This window comes from Cydia fagiglandana, chromosome 8 (genome assembly GCF_963556715.1).
Source record: "Cydia fagiglandana chromosome 8, ilCydFagi1.1, whole genome shotgun sequence".
Classification (NCBI taxonomy): Eukaryota; Metazoa; Arthropoda; class Insecta; order Lepidoptera; family Tortricidae; genus Cydia; species Cydia fagiglandana.
Window position 1 is genome coordinate 14048633 of NC_085939.1, and position 18032 is coordinate 14066664.

Here is an 18032-nt window from a genome sequence, read left to right on the forward strand (position 1 = left end):
AATACCTTCCCAATTTGCCCTCACATAACACCTTACAATAGAATTCTCTTAGGACCCCATAAGCCTGTGGTACATTACGACTTATGCTGTAAATTACCGACCCGCGTAATAGATGGCGCCACGCCCCCAAGACAATGGCGTTAACGGTCATAAAACACGTGGGATTCCAAGTTTGAAAATGTTTTTGGAAGGTTTTAGTGAGATCTGGAACTCTCTTATGAGTTAGAATTTTAGGAATTACGTCAACAATTACTAAAAGGTCGGTCCTCCAGAACAATTAGAGTTTGAAAAATTCAAAAGTTGACTATGATCTGCCATTTGCTAGTAAGGGAACGAAACTCTTAATAAAACAATTATTATCTACTTGTTGTCAGTTTATTGTACAAAATCTTAAGTTATTACAGTCGCAATATCATCTATGATATAACCCACATAAATTTAAAATAATTATTGCAAATCAATTTGACTGATTTGCTTGACTGACAAATATGACTCAACATTTACTTAGGAACATTATGTTAGTTTGAACTTAAACATGAAAGATAATTATGATATTATATATAGGTATATAAACAATAATCAATGTTTGTTTTTAAAAGTTGCGAGATTACTAAATACCTAATTAAGGTAAATTGGTGAGCTACATTATAGCACAACCTCAAAATATAGGACGAAGGTAGAAATCTCTAGAACAGCCCTAAAATTTGGTATGTACCTAGGTATATTGAATAAGATAGAGAACATTACTATGTTGTGTATATCTCAGTTGAAATACTCTGTACTCGTAAGTAATGTGGAATTTGTATGATTATTGCACAAAATTGTATCTGACGTGTACCTGTATTGTACAGTCGCCATCAGATATATCGGAGCGGCCAAGGTGCTCACAAATATCTGAACACGCCTCTATTGTCAAGGCGTTAGAGTGCGTGTTCAGATATTGTGAACACCTTGTCCGCTCCGATATATCTGATGGCGACTGTATCAATAAAGATTATCTTATCTTAGAGGTCCTGTTTTCATGACCATGGCTACTTAAATATCTATAGGATGAAACTCAATTTCCAAAATAGGGCAATTCCTCAAGGTCCCAAACGTCATGTGGTATTGCATGAAAACATAACCTTTTATTAAAATAAGTACCTACTTACCAAATTTCAGGACTGTTCTAGAGATTTCGACCTGGCTTCACCTTTCTCTATCCTCTCTGTAGAAAGTGTCCAAAGACCGGGTAGATCTCATTACCCCTTATAATTACCAGCTGTTTGTTCTAAGCTAACCTAAACATAGGACTAGTTTCAGTAGACTAGAATCAATCAGAAAATTTGTCTTTGTAACATATATACACATTTCCTTGCTGTGTATTTTCTGTAAGCATTGCTGGCGTAATATTATAATATTAATTCTAGAGGCCAATTTTAAATCTAACATATTCCGTTATTGATAAATGTTATTAATATCTGTGCATCTTGTTTTAAATTTTAATGCCTACATAATAACAGATAAGAAGATATTTTTTAAAGCCGAGGCCACCTAATTTATAAAAAAAAACATTATTCTTTTCATACGTATGCTATTATCCTAAATTGACACAGTTGTAAAAACTACAGACACAGTTTCGTTTATGCCCTTCATAAATTATTTACCTACTTTCATAACTAGTTCGCTCAGCGACGAAAAATGAGACTGAGACTTGATGTCCGACCGACATGTTATTATTGCGCCGCTGTTCTGGAATCCGAGCTAGTTGTCGTCACTTCAACGATAGCTGCAGAACCACTTTTCACTGTCCAATCTTCCTCCATTATCTAAATATACCTGTCTGACAAGTTCGCAAATTGCGGGCATTTTTTTTTTGTCACTCTAATTACGCCTTTATTTGAGTAAAAGAGAAAGACCCCCGCCATTTCCGAATTTCGGTTTTCGCGGTAGCCCCTCAGGCTCCCGCGGCGGGCATCGTGTCAGTCGCTAGTATTGACATCACGGCCTGCCGGCCTAGCCAAGGTGTCAATCGCAATCGCTACGATAACGAAACCCTTTGTGTCTCTCTATCGCTCTTCTATATTAATCTGACAGTGACAGTTTCGATCGCTGCGGAGCGTAAGCGATTGGCATGTAGGCTACGCGGCCTGCTATCAACCGCGGTAGACCGTAGCTTTATGGACTCCCGGCAACCAGCATCTATTTCTTACTAGTTTAATTTGTATGTTACCTCGAAAAGTACTAATGCTAAAAGTACATATGTCATTACTTGATGTTTCTGCGTCTGTATTTTTGAAAACATTAACTTTTATCACTTTTATCGTAGGTAATAAAATCGCAGTCGAGATATGTATAGAGATACATTAACTATGTTGTTCAATTTGACTGGAGTTTGACTGTGGCGTTCAGGTGTGTTTTACTCAGGATTGAATCCATTAGTCCACTGTGATGAGTCCACACTCGCGAACCACCTGTTCTGTCGACACCGGGTTCAGAAACACTGGAAAAAAAAGAAATAACATTTATACTAAATCGCTCACCCTTTTAACTAGTCTATTTGCGGCACAGCAAATTCAAAATTTCTAGTATACCTACATTTCACAAAACTCATTTTCAATGAAATGTTTCCCTTGCCGCCGCAAATACGTGACAGCAGTCAACGACAAGGTGACTTTAAAGGTTACAAGATTTATTGAAATGCCAATGACAGGAGACAGGATTTCTTAGATATCGGGGACTAGCAAGTTTTGGCTGCTAAGTTTAAGCTCTTGAAACAAATACGTAAAACATCATAACGTAAATAAACATCTATTTCCACCATCTTGAAACCACCCAATTTCGCTAGCAATTTTTAAATTAAATATGCTGGCCAGGTACATCTAGCCCGATGAGACTGAATATTGATGGGGTCAATAAATAAGCCTTAAAAATAACTCACTCGTACTGCCGGAGAATAAATCTTGATCAGGAATAATGCTAGCCGCTGCTATCGCCGCCTCGTCCAGGACGATAACCTGAAATATTAAAAACTTTTTGTAATTTTTTGTCAGTTCACAGCCACTAGATGATTCATTGTAACCAAGAATTTCGTCAAATTATTATTGTCTCATAATTGTGTCATGGGTACCTACACTTATCGAGGCTGAGGTCTGGAGTACAAATCCCAGAACGATATCTATGTATGATTTTCTTTTTATTTATTTACGAAAAATAAATACATCAGAAGGTTATATTTTAGCATGTATGTATCTAACATACATAGGTACTTCCATCTACTTTGCTTTTATTTGCCCAAAAAAACCTTGATTTCCTGTAGCCCCTAAGCATTAGTGGACGATATTTAGTAAATTTGTATGATAATAATGATTAAAAATTAGGTGCTTAAATGTTGACTCGTACTCGTACCTAGTCACCACACATTAATAATATAACGTCCGTTATATAATAACAAAAACTGAATAGTTACTACTACTACCACTACTATTTCAGAAACAATACTTCATCATTTAGGTTCCTTAAAAAACCACCTTGTGAGATTATAGTTTTTTTTATTTATTTATTTAAGGTCGCTTAAACAGCTAAGGTCATTAGATTATAGTTTATTTCAGAGCAATACCACTGAATAAATTGGCAATACGTTTATGCCTAAAGTCCTAAACGTACCAGGTTTAGTATTAACTATAGCGTTCTGTTCAATTATATTGTCTGCTTAATATTTACCATCGGCGGTTTATTATAAAAATATAACTTTTGCTCGCGACTTTGTCTGCGTAGAATTTTCACCCTCTTTAGGGATGACTTCCGATATAATTTTTGGCAAAAATTTCATTTTTGGTACAAGCTTTTATCGCAGACTGTACTTTTCTGACGACAGACAACTAATACTCATCGAGACAATTCTAAAAACCCATAACACAATTAGGTTGCGTTCCTTCATCACAGAGTTCCTATGGCCACCTCCTGTCTCCATCATCAGATCAGCTCGATGCTACCATAATATTGCATTGTCATCCGATTTATAGGTACATGCATGCAAAATTTCAGCTCAATCGGAAACCGGGAAGTGGATCAAATTTAACTTGCAAGATTTGATTACAGACCGACAGACAGACAACGGACAGGTGAAAGTAAATAAAAGCTTGTAAAAACTATCAGACAGACACACTTTCGCATTTATAATATTAGTATGGATTGCTGATAACGTAGAGACTAGTGGGAGGCAGTCTATATTTTCATCGAATGGCGTTTAAAAATTTACGATTGTCATGGCGCTGTTTACAGAGGCCGGTGGTATAAATTCGTTTAACTTTATTATCATGCCGCGATCAGAAAGGGATTAGAAATGACAGATTTCCATACACTTACGTCTAAATCAATATGGATTGACAGCTATCTCAATCCCTTTTTAATTGCGATTCAGTAATAAAAGGTTCGGATTCGAACGTGTTTGGTAAATAAATAGAAGCAGATGAAGTGGTTATTCGGCATGAATCTAGTACCTATATAACTGGAGCCGGCATGAAAGATGAAAGGTGGGGGGAAGTGACCGCACAGGATAGTCTTATGTATCTTTCAGTAGGAGTAGCAGCGTAAGAGCTATTATTGTTGGTCCTTGTCACAGGCTCACATTTTCTTTGTTCCCCGCCGTAAATTAGTATGGATTATGGTGGGCAACAAATAAATTCTTCTATAGGATCCTTCCTTCTATGTTATTTGGTTTGCAAACAGCATTTACAAAGAGCAGCCCTAGGCCGGATATATTATTTAGATTCAAATCAATTTGATATGCTTCTAATATTTACTAATTTATTTATTGTTAATTTACATAAATTTAAAACCGAAGCTGACCGGCAACGTAAAGGGCGGTCAAAAACGGTGGTACGGAACCATAAAAATGTAGAAAAGCCTATTTGCAGATAGTAGAGACGCCGATTAGGATTTTATAATAAGTATGACAACCATGGGGGGAGGAGCGTCCTCAAAGTAGACCTCAAAATAGATGCGTTGGGACGACGACATCAAAAGGACTGCGGGGAAGAAGTGACTCCAGAGGGCCTACGCGAATTACGTTCGACGTGTTACTTCTCTGTCGCACTTGTAAATTTGTACGTAAATGTGACAGGCAGAGGTAACACGTCGAATTGTTCACGGTAGACCCTCAGGTCGCGCAGAACCGTGACGAGTGGCGTAAAATGGAGGCATACACCCGAAGGGTAAAAAAGGGCTAGAGAGAGAGAGATAGATAGATAGATAGATAGATAGAGAGAGAGAGAGAGAGAGAGAGAAAGAGAGAGAGATAGATAGAGAGAGAGAGAGAGATACCAACCTTGGGGCATTCAATTATGTGCGCTTCATGTACTTCCTCATCCACCCGCTGGTGTCTTAAAGGTAACAGGTCAATGGCGTTAGCGGCGAGGGACCAGAGGTGCCCCGCGCCGTGGGGGGCTCGCGCCCCCTTCCTAAAGTGGGGGTTGATGGATAGGTTGTGGCGCACAGAGTTCTTCCAGCGCTCGTCGTTGGCCTTGTAGTAGGGGAAGCGATCGCTGCGGAAAAGAGAGGCTATAAGTATTATAAACAGTTATGATTTAAGTGGGAGTTATAATATGTATAACTGTATAACGTATTTCCTGTAGACATACACAAGAGTTAAGGGCTATAAAGGCTACTTTTCTTATTTAACCCTTATCCACGTGAAAAGGTCCTCCTTTTATTTAGAGAACTATGATAAAATCATTACTTACATGCCCACAAGCTGTTAACTATTGCCCACAGGAGAGAAAACTAGTGTGTTCGCGCGAACTGTACATTTTTCTCTCCTGTGCCAAGCTGCCAAGGTGTTCACAAATATCTGAACACGCCTCTATTGTCAAGGCGCTAGAGTGCGTGTTCAGATATTTTTGAGCACCTTGGCAGCTCCGATATATCTGATGGCGACTGTACATATCTATAGTTTAATGCATTTACTGAGAAGTTATATGCACCCATATTTTACGCTTGACTGTACCTTGCGTACCCTTTACGCGCCGTTGGCACTTACACCTAGGGTTGCCAGATCGAAAGGCGCTATTATCGGGAAAAATATAAATTTTTCGGGATTTTGGGACTTAAGTCGGGAAAAAATAATTGTATTAAAAACAACGATATTTTACATTATTGGCACTACGTTAGCTGCTCTGCCCATAGACGTTTTCATATAAAAATTGTATAAATTCTTTGAGATCTTGAACAGTCTCTCGCCCATCGGTCGCTCGCTCGCTCGACGATAGTTCGGAATTTGAAATTATTGTTTTATAACGTGAGGCTGTTTTTCGGGACAGTTTTCACTTTATCGGGAATCGGGAACACATGCTAAATCGTGAGAATCTCGCCAAATCGCGACCATCTGGCAACCCTACTTACACCTGCGCGAGCTCACTAATCGCCCCAATTTAACATCGTTTGTCCCCTCCACAGACAAAACATCCCCCAGACTGAGCATAGTCGCGCTACCCCCTCTGCCACGCATACGGTAATTTTACTCCATGTTCGAGTCGAAAGTGTCTTTCAGCTATATTCGAACTTTAAGATACGTCAAATAAGAGATATGGAAACGATATAGATTACATATGTCAGTGTCAAACAAGTGTCAAAAGTGACGTTTTTGTTTGAAGAAACGTCGCTTTTGAAGCTTGTTTGACACTGACATATCTAATCCATATATTTTCTAGATCTATTAACTGACGTATCTTAAAGTTTGAATTGGGCCGTTTGTGTGACGTCCGTGTCTTTGAACGGACCAATTATGGCACGGGACTTCGCTCGCTTCGTCCCGCGCACCCCCGCATTTTTGGCATCTTCGGTTGCATGAAATAATTGCTCTAAACTCGGTCTAGAGGATTTCTAGTCTATGGTCCCCTCTCACCGATCACGCGGACCAGCTGGTCTTAGTACTTTGGGGCCTACCGTAAACCACGTTCGACGTGTTGCCTCCCTGTCGCGCTTGTAAATTCGTACGTAAGTGTGACAAGGAGGCAACACGTCGAACGTGGTTCACGGTAGGCCCTCTGCACAAGGTATATTCGGGTAGTTCCGAAAGGAAAAAATAGTTGAATAAAGTGGCGAATCATTCAGAAGAGGGACTTTTATTATATAGGTACTTATATATTATTATACTGATTTTTAAATATTTTTCACCATTACCCAATTTTTGAAATTAGCTGAATAACGTTTATCTTTATTTAATTTATTTGGAGTACACATTGAGTCAGGGCCAAAACACAATTACACCTCATATGCATACTTACATAGCCCGATTTTTTCGTGTGAAAAGTATTTAAGTGTTATCGATATTAGTAGCAAGCAATTTCTAAATCAAAACGAGTAATAATTAAGAGTCTTGGTTTCTTTATTATGTTATATTGCATACCTCTTCAATTTACCTATTCCTATTCTTATCGTTGTTCGCAACTGTAAATATCTGACATCTGACGTTGACTCTACATTGAATAATAAATAATATTTTTAATACAGTTGCTCAAAAAGTGCTACTTTACGTAGCTGTTTAGCGTGCGGAAAGTTGGTTATCTCGAACTAGTGCTTTTTACTTTTCCAATTTTTTTTAATTTATACTTGTTCCAATTCACGACTACTTATTGATGAGTGTTAATATTAGTTTCCTTTAAACGTCGTAATCAGCATAAAAACCTACCGTTAATGTAAGAATACGAAAAATATTACATATTTCATATTTAATTACTTACCTCTTCATCATTATAACACGTTTATTTTTTAATATTCAATATTGAAAATTCCGTTCTTAATAAGTTGACTGAATGGAACGGAATAGCTGCCAAACGCCCATAGATATAATATACTTAAAGACGACGTCTAACCGAGCTGTCACTGTTACCACTTTTGTTTAGTGTACGATTAACAATGTTTTTCTTATTTTTTCGCAACTGTATTAAAAAACGTCGTTCGATACACGTGCGGAAATGTCATTCTTCACTCGTCCCGAGTCTTGCCACTCGCCTGCGGCTCGTGGCAAGATATCTCGGTGCTCGTGAAGTAATGACATACCTTCCGCACTAGCATCGAAATGTACTATTTTCACCACACCAGCTCGGAAAGGCTTACTTTGCACTTCAAAAACTGATAGCAAAGTTACATTTTATTCACATGTGAGGCAAAGTAATCAAATGCAAATTTTGAGTTGTTTTCTTAAATTTGCTGGTAGAATTTACTTTTAAATGATGATTTTGGATGATAAAGGGCGATTCTCAGAGATGACCTTCGGTGCCTGACTTCGGTGCCAATTTTTTTTTTAATTTATATGATATGCGACTTTATTTCCTAAAATCTACCCTTAATATAAAAAATATTGGTAGTGGAGGCCTCCATTAGAACCTTATAGTTTTCAAGATATTTGAGATTTAAAAAACACCGAAATCATGTGCAGGCACTGAAATCAATTTGCGTCACCGAATTCAATAATTCTTACACAAAAATCACATTTCAGTTTTATATCTCAATTATATTAAATTTTAATTATATTTTTCATTCCTATTTGATGATAAGTGATGTAACAAGGCAAATGATCTCGAAAACTTACATAAATTTAATAGATACAAGACTCAAGATTTTAAAATAACCAAATTACGGCTTGTAAATCAACATCTCTAGAAGATATCCCACACTATATGACTGTCCTCATATAATAGGGAACGAGTTTCAGATATGTCGACCACAAATTTGCACATTATAATCATTTATTAATTATTGTTATAGCCATGAAGGAGAAGATGTTTGTTTAACGCAATCCGACCGCACACTCATCAAAAAGAAACTTATGTTACCTGCACCCGATAAACAATACACTCTTGAGTGGTGTTCAATGCTCAAAAAATATTTAATGTACTTATAAAGCAATGTGATTCAATATGGAAAACAAGTATTTTTTAATAACAGAGTTTTAAAGCGTGAACTCCATCAATTTAAAACTATAATATATGAAGTGGTCGAGTAATGCATGAAAATCTAAATACCAATTAATTATGATCTCCAGCACCCTCTAACACTTGAGCTAAATTGTAATTCCTATGTTTAGACAAAGACACACAAACTATATTTATAAGACATTGAGGAGTGTTAAAACATTTGCTATGTTCAATTTGTGTCTATGGCTATCCTTTAGAAATATCGATCAGTAGGTACGCTCAGTGCCTTTGAAGCGATCTCGACATTAGAAGGCCACTTAATTTTTAATCCCTTGTTCTGTATATCCTGTCCCTTGGGTGCACCTTGCGTAGTACTTACATACACAAGTTGTTTTAAAAGAAGTGGGATCTAATTGACTACATTTATTTAACATGGCTGACATGTTTAAAGGTATCGAAGTGTAGGGCCTCAGGTGATACAGAGGACAATTAACATAATTTACTTAATTGGTTTTAAAAAAACATCAAGACAGAGAAAAAAACATTGGGTCTACACGTCTGGTTTAAAAAAAACTACTCATAGTGAACTAGTGATTTTGTGTACCTACAATTACTTAATTTACGTACAAACATAATTTTACGTTTATTCAACGTATCTTTCACTTTTTAGATATGATAAATTAGTACAACAAACTAGTTTACAAAGCAGGATTTGAATTCAGTGATCACTTTTTTTGATATCGGTGGTCAAAAAATCCACCGAAACCAAGGAAATCAACACCAGCGATATCAAAATAAATCGCTTTTTAGCAATTGCAGAAATAGCATGAATGGTACAGAGGAGATGTAATAATGATGGATTTACGTACTTTCGAGGATTTCTTAATCACTTGCATAACGATAATTGCACTAAAACTTTCGGAGTAAATTGCACCACCGATCTCAAAAAAACATAGGACCAAACCCACCAAAGGACGGAGAAACGTTTAAAAAAATCACTTTATTATACTGTGACTGTACCTCTTCTTTATTCAACGGTTAAGGCACAACTAAAGCATACTATGTTTGAGGCACTGAGTTCCTGGTCTACAACTTTGAAGGAGTACCGACATGTTTTGCAAATTACACCGATATCAGTCACTAGCCCGGGACACATCGTAAATTTGGTTTTATTCAATGTGTTGAGCAAACACATTATTGTGATATAAAGAATATGATAAACTAACTAATACCTTATGCGTGAATACCCATAATAACTCCGATCTAATGCCCCATCTTGAGTAATATTTTTTTGTTTCATAAAATCTGGGTGCGGGACACGTCCACCGAACATCATTTTTGGCATTTGTTTTTTTTTCTTGTATGATATAAATAATAAATAAATAATTTGATAGTGTTCCAGACAGAACATAAGCTGAAGATCATTCCTAAATTAATTCAGATTTATTGAACAGTAAATTCAATCAATTACTGCCCCGGACACGTAAAAATGGCCCTCCTGAGAAATGCCCTAAATATTTAATAACATTCATTTGGATTTGTTTTGGTTTGATTTTGTTTGATATTTTACATTTAATATTTGCTTCGGGTTGATGTGGTGAAAAATGTTGTGTTTCACTCGGGGCAAATTTTGTTTAACCCTCGTGCTTTGAAACCCTCGCAACGCTCAAGATTCCATTATTCGAACCACGCGCTACGCTCGTGGTTCAATTTTGGAATCTTTCGCTTGCTCGGGTATCACTATTAGCACGAGCGGTTAAACAACAACTTTGCCCCCTTGTAAAACAAATAACTATTAAAAGCTATAATAGTATTTAACAAAAACATTACTGTGTTACATGTCTTACGCCATAATTTTATAGCATAAGACAGTACCGTAAATACGACTTAGCGCCACTAGCACTTCCCACTAACCCGGAGTTAACCGGTTAAACTTGGAGTTACCATGGTTACCAGTACAATTTGACACTGGTTTAACAGTTTAACGGGGTAAGTAGCGCTTACATATAAGTTTCACTTGTCCTCGCACTTTTCAAACTTCATAACAAATTGCACCCGTCAAGACGAAATATGCTACTGTGCAGTATAGTAGTAGGGTTCCGTACCCAAAGGGTAAAACGGGACCCTACTACTAAGACTTCGCTGTCCGTCCGTCCGTCCGTCTGTCTGTCACCAGGCTGTATCTCATGAACCGTGATAGCTAGACAGTTGAAATTTTCACAGATGATGTATTTCTGTTGCCGCTATAACAACAAATACTAAAAACAGAATAAAATAAAGATTTAAGTGGGGCTCCCATGCAGCAAACGTGATTTTTAGGGTTCCGTACCCAAAGGGTAAAACGGGACCCTATTACTAAGACTTCGCTGTCCGTCCGTCCGTCTGTCACCAGGCTGTATCTCATGAACCGTGATAGCTAGACAGTTGAAATTTTCACAGATGATGTATTTCTGTTGCCGCTATAACAACAAATACTAAAAACAGAATAAAATAAAGATTTAAGTGGGGCTCCCATGCAGCAAACGTGATTTTTAGGGTTCCGTACCCAAAGGGTAAAACGGGACCCTATTACTAAGACTTCGCTGTCCGTCCGTCCGTCTGTCACCAGGCTGTATCTCACGAACCGTGATAGCTAGACAGTTGAAATTTTTACAGATGATGTATTTCTGTTTCCGCTATAACAACAAATACTAAAAACAGAATAAAATAAAGATTTAAATGGGGCTCCCATACAACAAACGTGATTTTTGACCAAAGTTAAGCAACGTCGGGAGTGCTCAGTACTTGGATGGGTGACCGTTTTTTTTTTTGCTTTTTTTGTTTTTTTTTTTGCATTGTGGTACGGAACCCTTCGTGCGCGAGTCCGACTCGCACTTGCCCGGTTTTATGACCAAAGTTAAGCAACGTCGGGCGTGGTCAGTACTTGGATGGGTGACCGTTTTCTTTTTAATTTTTTTTGTTTTTTTTCTTGCTTTATGGTACGGAACGCTCATGCGCGAGTCCGACTCGCACTTGCCCGGTTTTTTTAAACACATCAGCTTAGTCCCAAACTAAGCAAAGCTTGTAATCGGGTGCTAGGTGACGATATAGATACTTATATCAGACTTACATAGATAAAACGATGACTCAGAAACAAATATTTGTGTTCATCACACAAATAAGTAAATGCCCTTTCCGGGATTCGAACCCAGGACCATCCGCTTCACAGGCAGGCTCACCACCCACTAGGCCAGACCGGTCGTGAAATCGTCAGATTGAGTAAACATTTCCTAAATCTCGATGAGAATAAACCCGCTTGTATCCTATCTTGTATCTGGTGCGAGCGTGGCACGCTCCGATACGTGCTGGCGAATCGATGTCGTACCTGGCACGGGGGGTATTGCACGTCATGTTGTCATTCCCGGTATTGTGACGTGGCTTCCAGTCTAATTTCTTTGTTTACAAAACGGTTTATCCAGTCCTTGATATTCCTGCGGATATGTTAAATCCGAATTCTGACCTTATTAATCCCAGATCTACACGAAGAAATTTAATCGGTGATCAGCAGGCGTATTTTATGGATGGTTTTTTTCACGTGATAAAATAAATGTCACTTTTTTAACACCGCGGGATAGAAAGTGACGGACACCAATGGCGATCACATTAGCTGTGGGGCCGAAATCGTGATTAAAATTTTACTCTCTCATAGAAAATAATCAACATCAGAATACATAATTACAATGTAGAAATTTATTTAGAGCTTCACTTAGGTACATACTTAACACATGATTTCACATGATACAAACATCCATAAGTCCATCTCCTGCCGCATAACATAAAAGCGTTCGACATATTTGTTTTTAAGGTTCCGTACCTCAAAAGGATAAAACGGAACCCTTATAGGATCGCTCGGGCGTCTGTCTGTCCAGTGTCCGTCCGACCATTCCATAACCGATATTCTAAAAATAACCGACATTCCATTTCGTTTGCATGGCCGTGTCTATCTCAAGATTTCGACTTTAAATTTTCTAGACCGCCGATTCAATAGCAAATTTTCACAGCAGTATTCGAGAAAGCTCTCTACTAATTGCACTGTACACCAATTAATTTACAGGCACAGATACCCCAGAGCTTGTACAATATTCCGCTCTTTAATACATGGGCCAGTCAAATAAGATTTTTCCAGGAATTAATTACCAGCAAGCTAGAAAATAAATCATCTTGATATCTTCATTAATATTTATTTAATCATAACATTTGTATACCTTCATTTGATTTTAAATTAGTGTAATCCGAGTTTGCTCCATTGCAGGAGTTGTGGAAATTTTTTTGCTGTTTTTCAGTTCTCTGCTTGTAGTTCAAAAACGGTACGTCCGATGGAAAATTTGCTCTCACAAATAAATCAAGATAAAAAATTTGACATCTGAAGATCCCAAAAGTATCTTAATAATATGAATTCGTAGCAAAATATTGTATAAAATGGCCGCCAATTTGAATTTCTTTTTCTGGTAAAATCGGTTTAAAATCCGATTTTTTTACCAGTGTCTGATCCACAACAACCTTGCTGGTAGTGACATTTGACGGTGGGTCCCTTCTACATTGAGTGGTTTTGTCAATCCAAGGTCAATCCCCTAAGGTTCCCAGAAGTTATCTACACCTCCTGGGATGGCACAAACTCAGATTATACACATTCAGGGCCAAATGAAGGTATTAAAATGATTACCAGCTTGCTGGGAATGAATTCCTTAATAAGCTTTTTTTATCTAATTTGACTGGCCTAGTCAAGGTATGAAGTATTGAAATATCTAAACAATACTTAACACATATTTTCGCACTATGTCCGTGACGATATAATAATATATCTTGACTTTACGCATATCATTGGGAAAATATTACTGCAGGTGACTTATTAATAGTTATAAATATATATCGCGCCCGTCGATATTAATAAAAGTCCCCTTTTCACGGCTCGGTAGCTTCTGAATCAAATCAGCCTGATATGGGGCTTATCAACTTATACCGTGATTACCATTCTAATTTCACGTAATCGCCGTGCCGATGACGAAGACATATTGAAGGAGATAGGGTATCATACCTTTTCGATGTGTGGAGATTCGTATTATTGGAATATTTTGTATCTTTTGATGTCAAGACGTAGAAAAATTATTTTCGATGGTTGCTAGAACCTCTCTGTTCGCTAAGATTACTTATTAGTATAGTTATGTTCACAAAAACCTTGCTCCACCGACCCTAGGCATAGACAAGCCCAGAATCTTAGTGCTCTCCCGGTTGAGTAAAAAGCTTTCAGGACAACTGGTGTCTTTGTGTGGAAAATACGAAAGTTATAATGTGTTTTTTATAATGTGTTTATACTTATTTTTGTTGTTTTTTATGTGTTTTTGTATTTTACTTTCATATTCATGTTATAAATGACCTAGCCTAAGAAGAAAAATAAATAAATGAAAAATAATAAAATAATATTTATTGCCACACCTTAACATAACAGAAAGAAAGAAGAAATAAAACTAGAAATACAAAATAAACTTAAACTTATCAACTAAACTTAACATAAAACTTGAGAGGTTAAACTTATCTACTTAACTTAACATAAAACTTAAATCTATGGTGAGGCAAAGGGTCCCAGTCTCAGCATGTGCAGTGCCAGAAGGCTCCGCGCTGATTTTAATCTTATAATTTAAGAAGTAAAATCTTGTAACATGCCCATAATGGTGCAGCAAGAAAATTAGGCCTTGAAATCAATTTCAGTTTCATTTATTCCGAAACTCATACTTAAAAGTGTTTGGTCCGGTTTCATCTTAAAGGAGTACCTATTTGATTTTAGCAACGTAAGGTAAATCCTAGATTCGACACAGACACTGGTTTTTCGAAAGCGCCTACCATGTAAGCTTTTTCTTAATTAAAACCATGTCGGTGGCAAACAAACGTGCGGACCGCCTGATATTAGGCAACCATTGCAGCCTATGGGCGCATGCAACTCTAGTGGAATTACATGCGCGTTGCCGACCCTACAAGCAGACATGATTATTTCGTTTGAATTTGCCAAATCAAGTTTGTTAACACAATGTTACCAAATATTCACCTCAGTTGTAGGCATGGACTAGGAATCCTCTAGACCGAGTTTAGAGCAATTATTTCATGCAGCCGATGATGTCAAAAATGCGGGGGTGCGCGGGACGAGGTGAGCGAAGTCCCGTGCCGTGATTGATCCGTTCAAAGACACGGACGTCACACAAAGACACTTTCGACTCGAACATGGAGTAAAATTACCGTATGCGTGGCAGAGGGGGTAGCGCGACTATGCTCAGTTTGGAGGATGTTTTATCTATGGTTGTAGGTCAAATAGTAAGTATTTTATTCAATCCATTTGGATAACCACGGCCATATAGTTGACGGAGGTTGTTAAACTATTAAACATGTAGGTCATGCTCCATTCCTAACTAATATAAATGGACCCACAGATTACCAGTTCGCCGGACGATATCAGCCTGTCAGTTGTTCGGCACTGTCACCTTTTGCGATGATGATGATGAACTGACAGGCTGATATCGTCCGGCGGACTGGTAATCTGTGGGCCCCATAATAGATGGTGAGAAAATTGAATTTAAAGCAGACCCGTCAATTATATAACTAATATTGTATTTCTAGGCAGATCGTGACAAATGCCATTCTATTTTACGCTATTTGGTTACTTGGGATTCTTGTGAATACCAAAATATTTCAGTTTATTTGGATGAAAATATCATGAGTGGAAGAAGGATTGACACTGTTTCTATAATTTCACCCGCGTGGAATTCGTTCTATTCGTCGTTGGCACTCTATTTAAGGCATATTCAAACAAATGGGATGATCTCATTTTCCGGGAAAAATATAGTTGGTATAATATTTTTACTCAGTTCACTGCCTGTGTTCTCTACCTAGGTACTCCATTCAAAATATTCAAATCCGTTAAGCCGTATGGCGTGATTGGATACGAAATATAAACCTCGATCAAATTTTATTTGTTAGTCTCTTTGACCTGAATTAGCAATCATATGTATAAATTTATTTAAAATGTCAAATATAAATACTATAAATCTCATTTAGAATGTTAGTTCAATATTTGAGGAAGCGTCTAAAACGCCATTTTTGGGTAAGTTCTATAAATATAATATGAATAATAAACTGTAAATACACGTAAATATATCAGAATAATACAATAAATTCAGCACACACTTTAAAAGTCCTGGTATGCCGTTACAAAATAAACATGTATGCACAGTTAGCCACACATAAATTGACATAAGAATACATTGATTTTCTTCCAAACAGCTGTAATCTAATTCCTAATAATGGTCACCTTTCCCCATGTTTGGAACTGAGCATCTCCTATGAGCGTCTACTATGAATGTAGTTTTCATCCGTGTAAGTACATAAAACACTTACGAGATCCATTGGTATATAGCAGACACCGTCAACTCTCCTTTCTCTCTCAACGCCCGCTCAATCAGCTCCGGGTACGTATAGGGAGGCTTCCTCACCACCGTCGGCTCAGGATCCACATCTGGCTCATCTTCCGGCACTTTTACGTTCACAAACTCGTCTAGCCTAAAGTTAAGAAGCCACGCAAGACTGGCGCAATCATTGTCGTCGTCTGGTGGTGGTTTTAGGAATTTTCTTCGCCGCCATTTCGATCTGTCAACAGGGCGAGCCATGTTTGTCAAAAGCCGTGGTTGCACTGAACGCCGTCGGGCTTGGAATCGCGGCGTTCTAACGTGCCAGCTCGCGCTATCGCGAGTTCGGCCTCTTTGGATGCAATGGTGCAGAAAGGAGTTTTTTTAATAAATGTGCGCTATGTTTATGTTTTGGGGGAGTGATAATCCGTTTATTGATTTAGAGTCACTGTTGATTTGCGTAATAAGTGTATAATGTATGGCGTTATTCAGAAAAGCGCTACAACTCTACAAGCCTCAGTAGCTATTAATGTTTTGTCTGTCATTTTGACTTACGTATTTGCAAGAAAGGGATAAACATAAATTAACTAATTTCCCCATTATTAATTAAATTTTAGTTTAGTTTTATGAATAATGGGGTTAATTATGTACTGTGTTTTAATGTGTAAAGATTTTATGTGATCACCTGTCTAACCAAATAGTAAAAAAAACCGGGCAAGTGCGAGTCGGACTTGCGCACGAAGGGTTCCGCACCACAATGCAAAAAAAAAAAAACAAAAAAAAGCAAAAAAAAACGGTCACCCATCCAAGTACTGACCCCGCCCGACGTTGCTTAACTTTGGTCAAAAATCACGTTTGTTGTATGGGAGCCCCATTTAAATCTTTATTTTATTCTGTTTTTAGTATTTGTTGTTATAGCGGCAACAGACATACATAATCTGTGAAAATTTCAACTGTCTAGCTATCACGGTTCGTGAGATACAGCCTGGTGACAGACGGACGGACGGACGGACGGACGGACGGACGGACGGACAGCGAAGTCTTAGTAATAGGGTCCCGTTTTACCCTTTGGGTACGGAACCCTAAAAAGATGCAAATGGCATTATGGGCCAGTTGCACCAACCACATTTTAGCGAGCTGATTAACGTCACTCAGCAGTAAAGGAGAGGGGAGAGGTTTTTCATAGAATAAAGTTTAGCGAATACTTTAATTGTGACAGACGGTTTGATGCAACCGAGTCTAAGGGTCGGTTGCACCAAACTGTTACGAACGTTAAAGAGTTCGCTAAATTTTTATGTATGGAAAGTTTCATAGTAAAGGCGCGGGGCGCGCCGGCTGACGATGATCAGTCTGTCAAATGTGGTTGGTGCAACTGGCACTTAATCTGCGTTTTGTACGTTATTTTTGTATTTCGTTTAATAAAGTTTAAATAGATAAAGAGGAAGATATGTAGGAGAATTAGGTTGAGAAGAAAGCTATTTGTGTAACATAAAAAACATATTTATAATATAAAATACTACTACTTACCTTAGTTTACCTACCCTGTAAAATTATACATTTACATACAATACTGATTCAAAATACATTCATCTCTATCCGGCTTGAGCGGCAATTAAAATGTTTATATTTTAAAATTCTCAATATTTAAAACTGGAAGTATTCGATCATTATTAAAATATGTTTATTTGCTTGGACTTCACCAGGT

At 37.7% G+C, this 18032-nt stretch overlaps 1 protein-coding gene across 1 annotated transcript; it reads right to left on the reverse strand.

Moving 5' to 3' along the window:
* Positions 1-2349: 2349 nt before the first annotated feature.
* Positions 2350-16648, reverse strand: LOC134666822 (hepatocyte nuclear factor 3-beta-like). Its single transcript, XM_063524138.1, has 4 exons — positions 16320-16648; positions 5309-5525; positions 2921-2996; positions 2350-2482 (listed from the first exon to the last, which is right to left on the reverse strand). Exons 1-4 carry the CDS (start codon positions 16586-16588, stop codon positions 2418-2420), a joined length of 627 nt encoding a protein of 208 aa, XP_063380208.1. The 5' UTR covers positions 16589-16648; the 3' UTR covers positions 2350-2417.
* Positions 16649-18032: the final 1384 nt, after the last annotated feature.

Bases quoted from the DNA above. Each gene is read 5' to 3' on its own strand.
- LOC134666822 (XM_063524138.1), bottom strand. From the start codon at position 16,588: ATGGCTCGCCCTGTTGACAGATCGAAATGGCGGCGAAGAAAATTCCTA. The intron at 5,526-16,319 runs GTAAGTGTTTTA...TCTTTTCCGCAG, and splicing joins GCTATATACCAATGGATCTC to CGATCGCTTCCCCTACTACA. The intron at 2,483-2,920 runs GTGAGTTATTTT...TTTTTTTTCCAG, and splicing joins TTTATTCTCCGGCAGTACGA to TGTTTCTGAACCCGGTGTCG.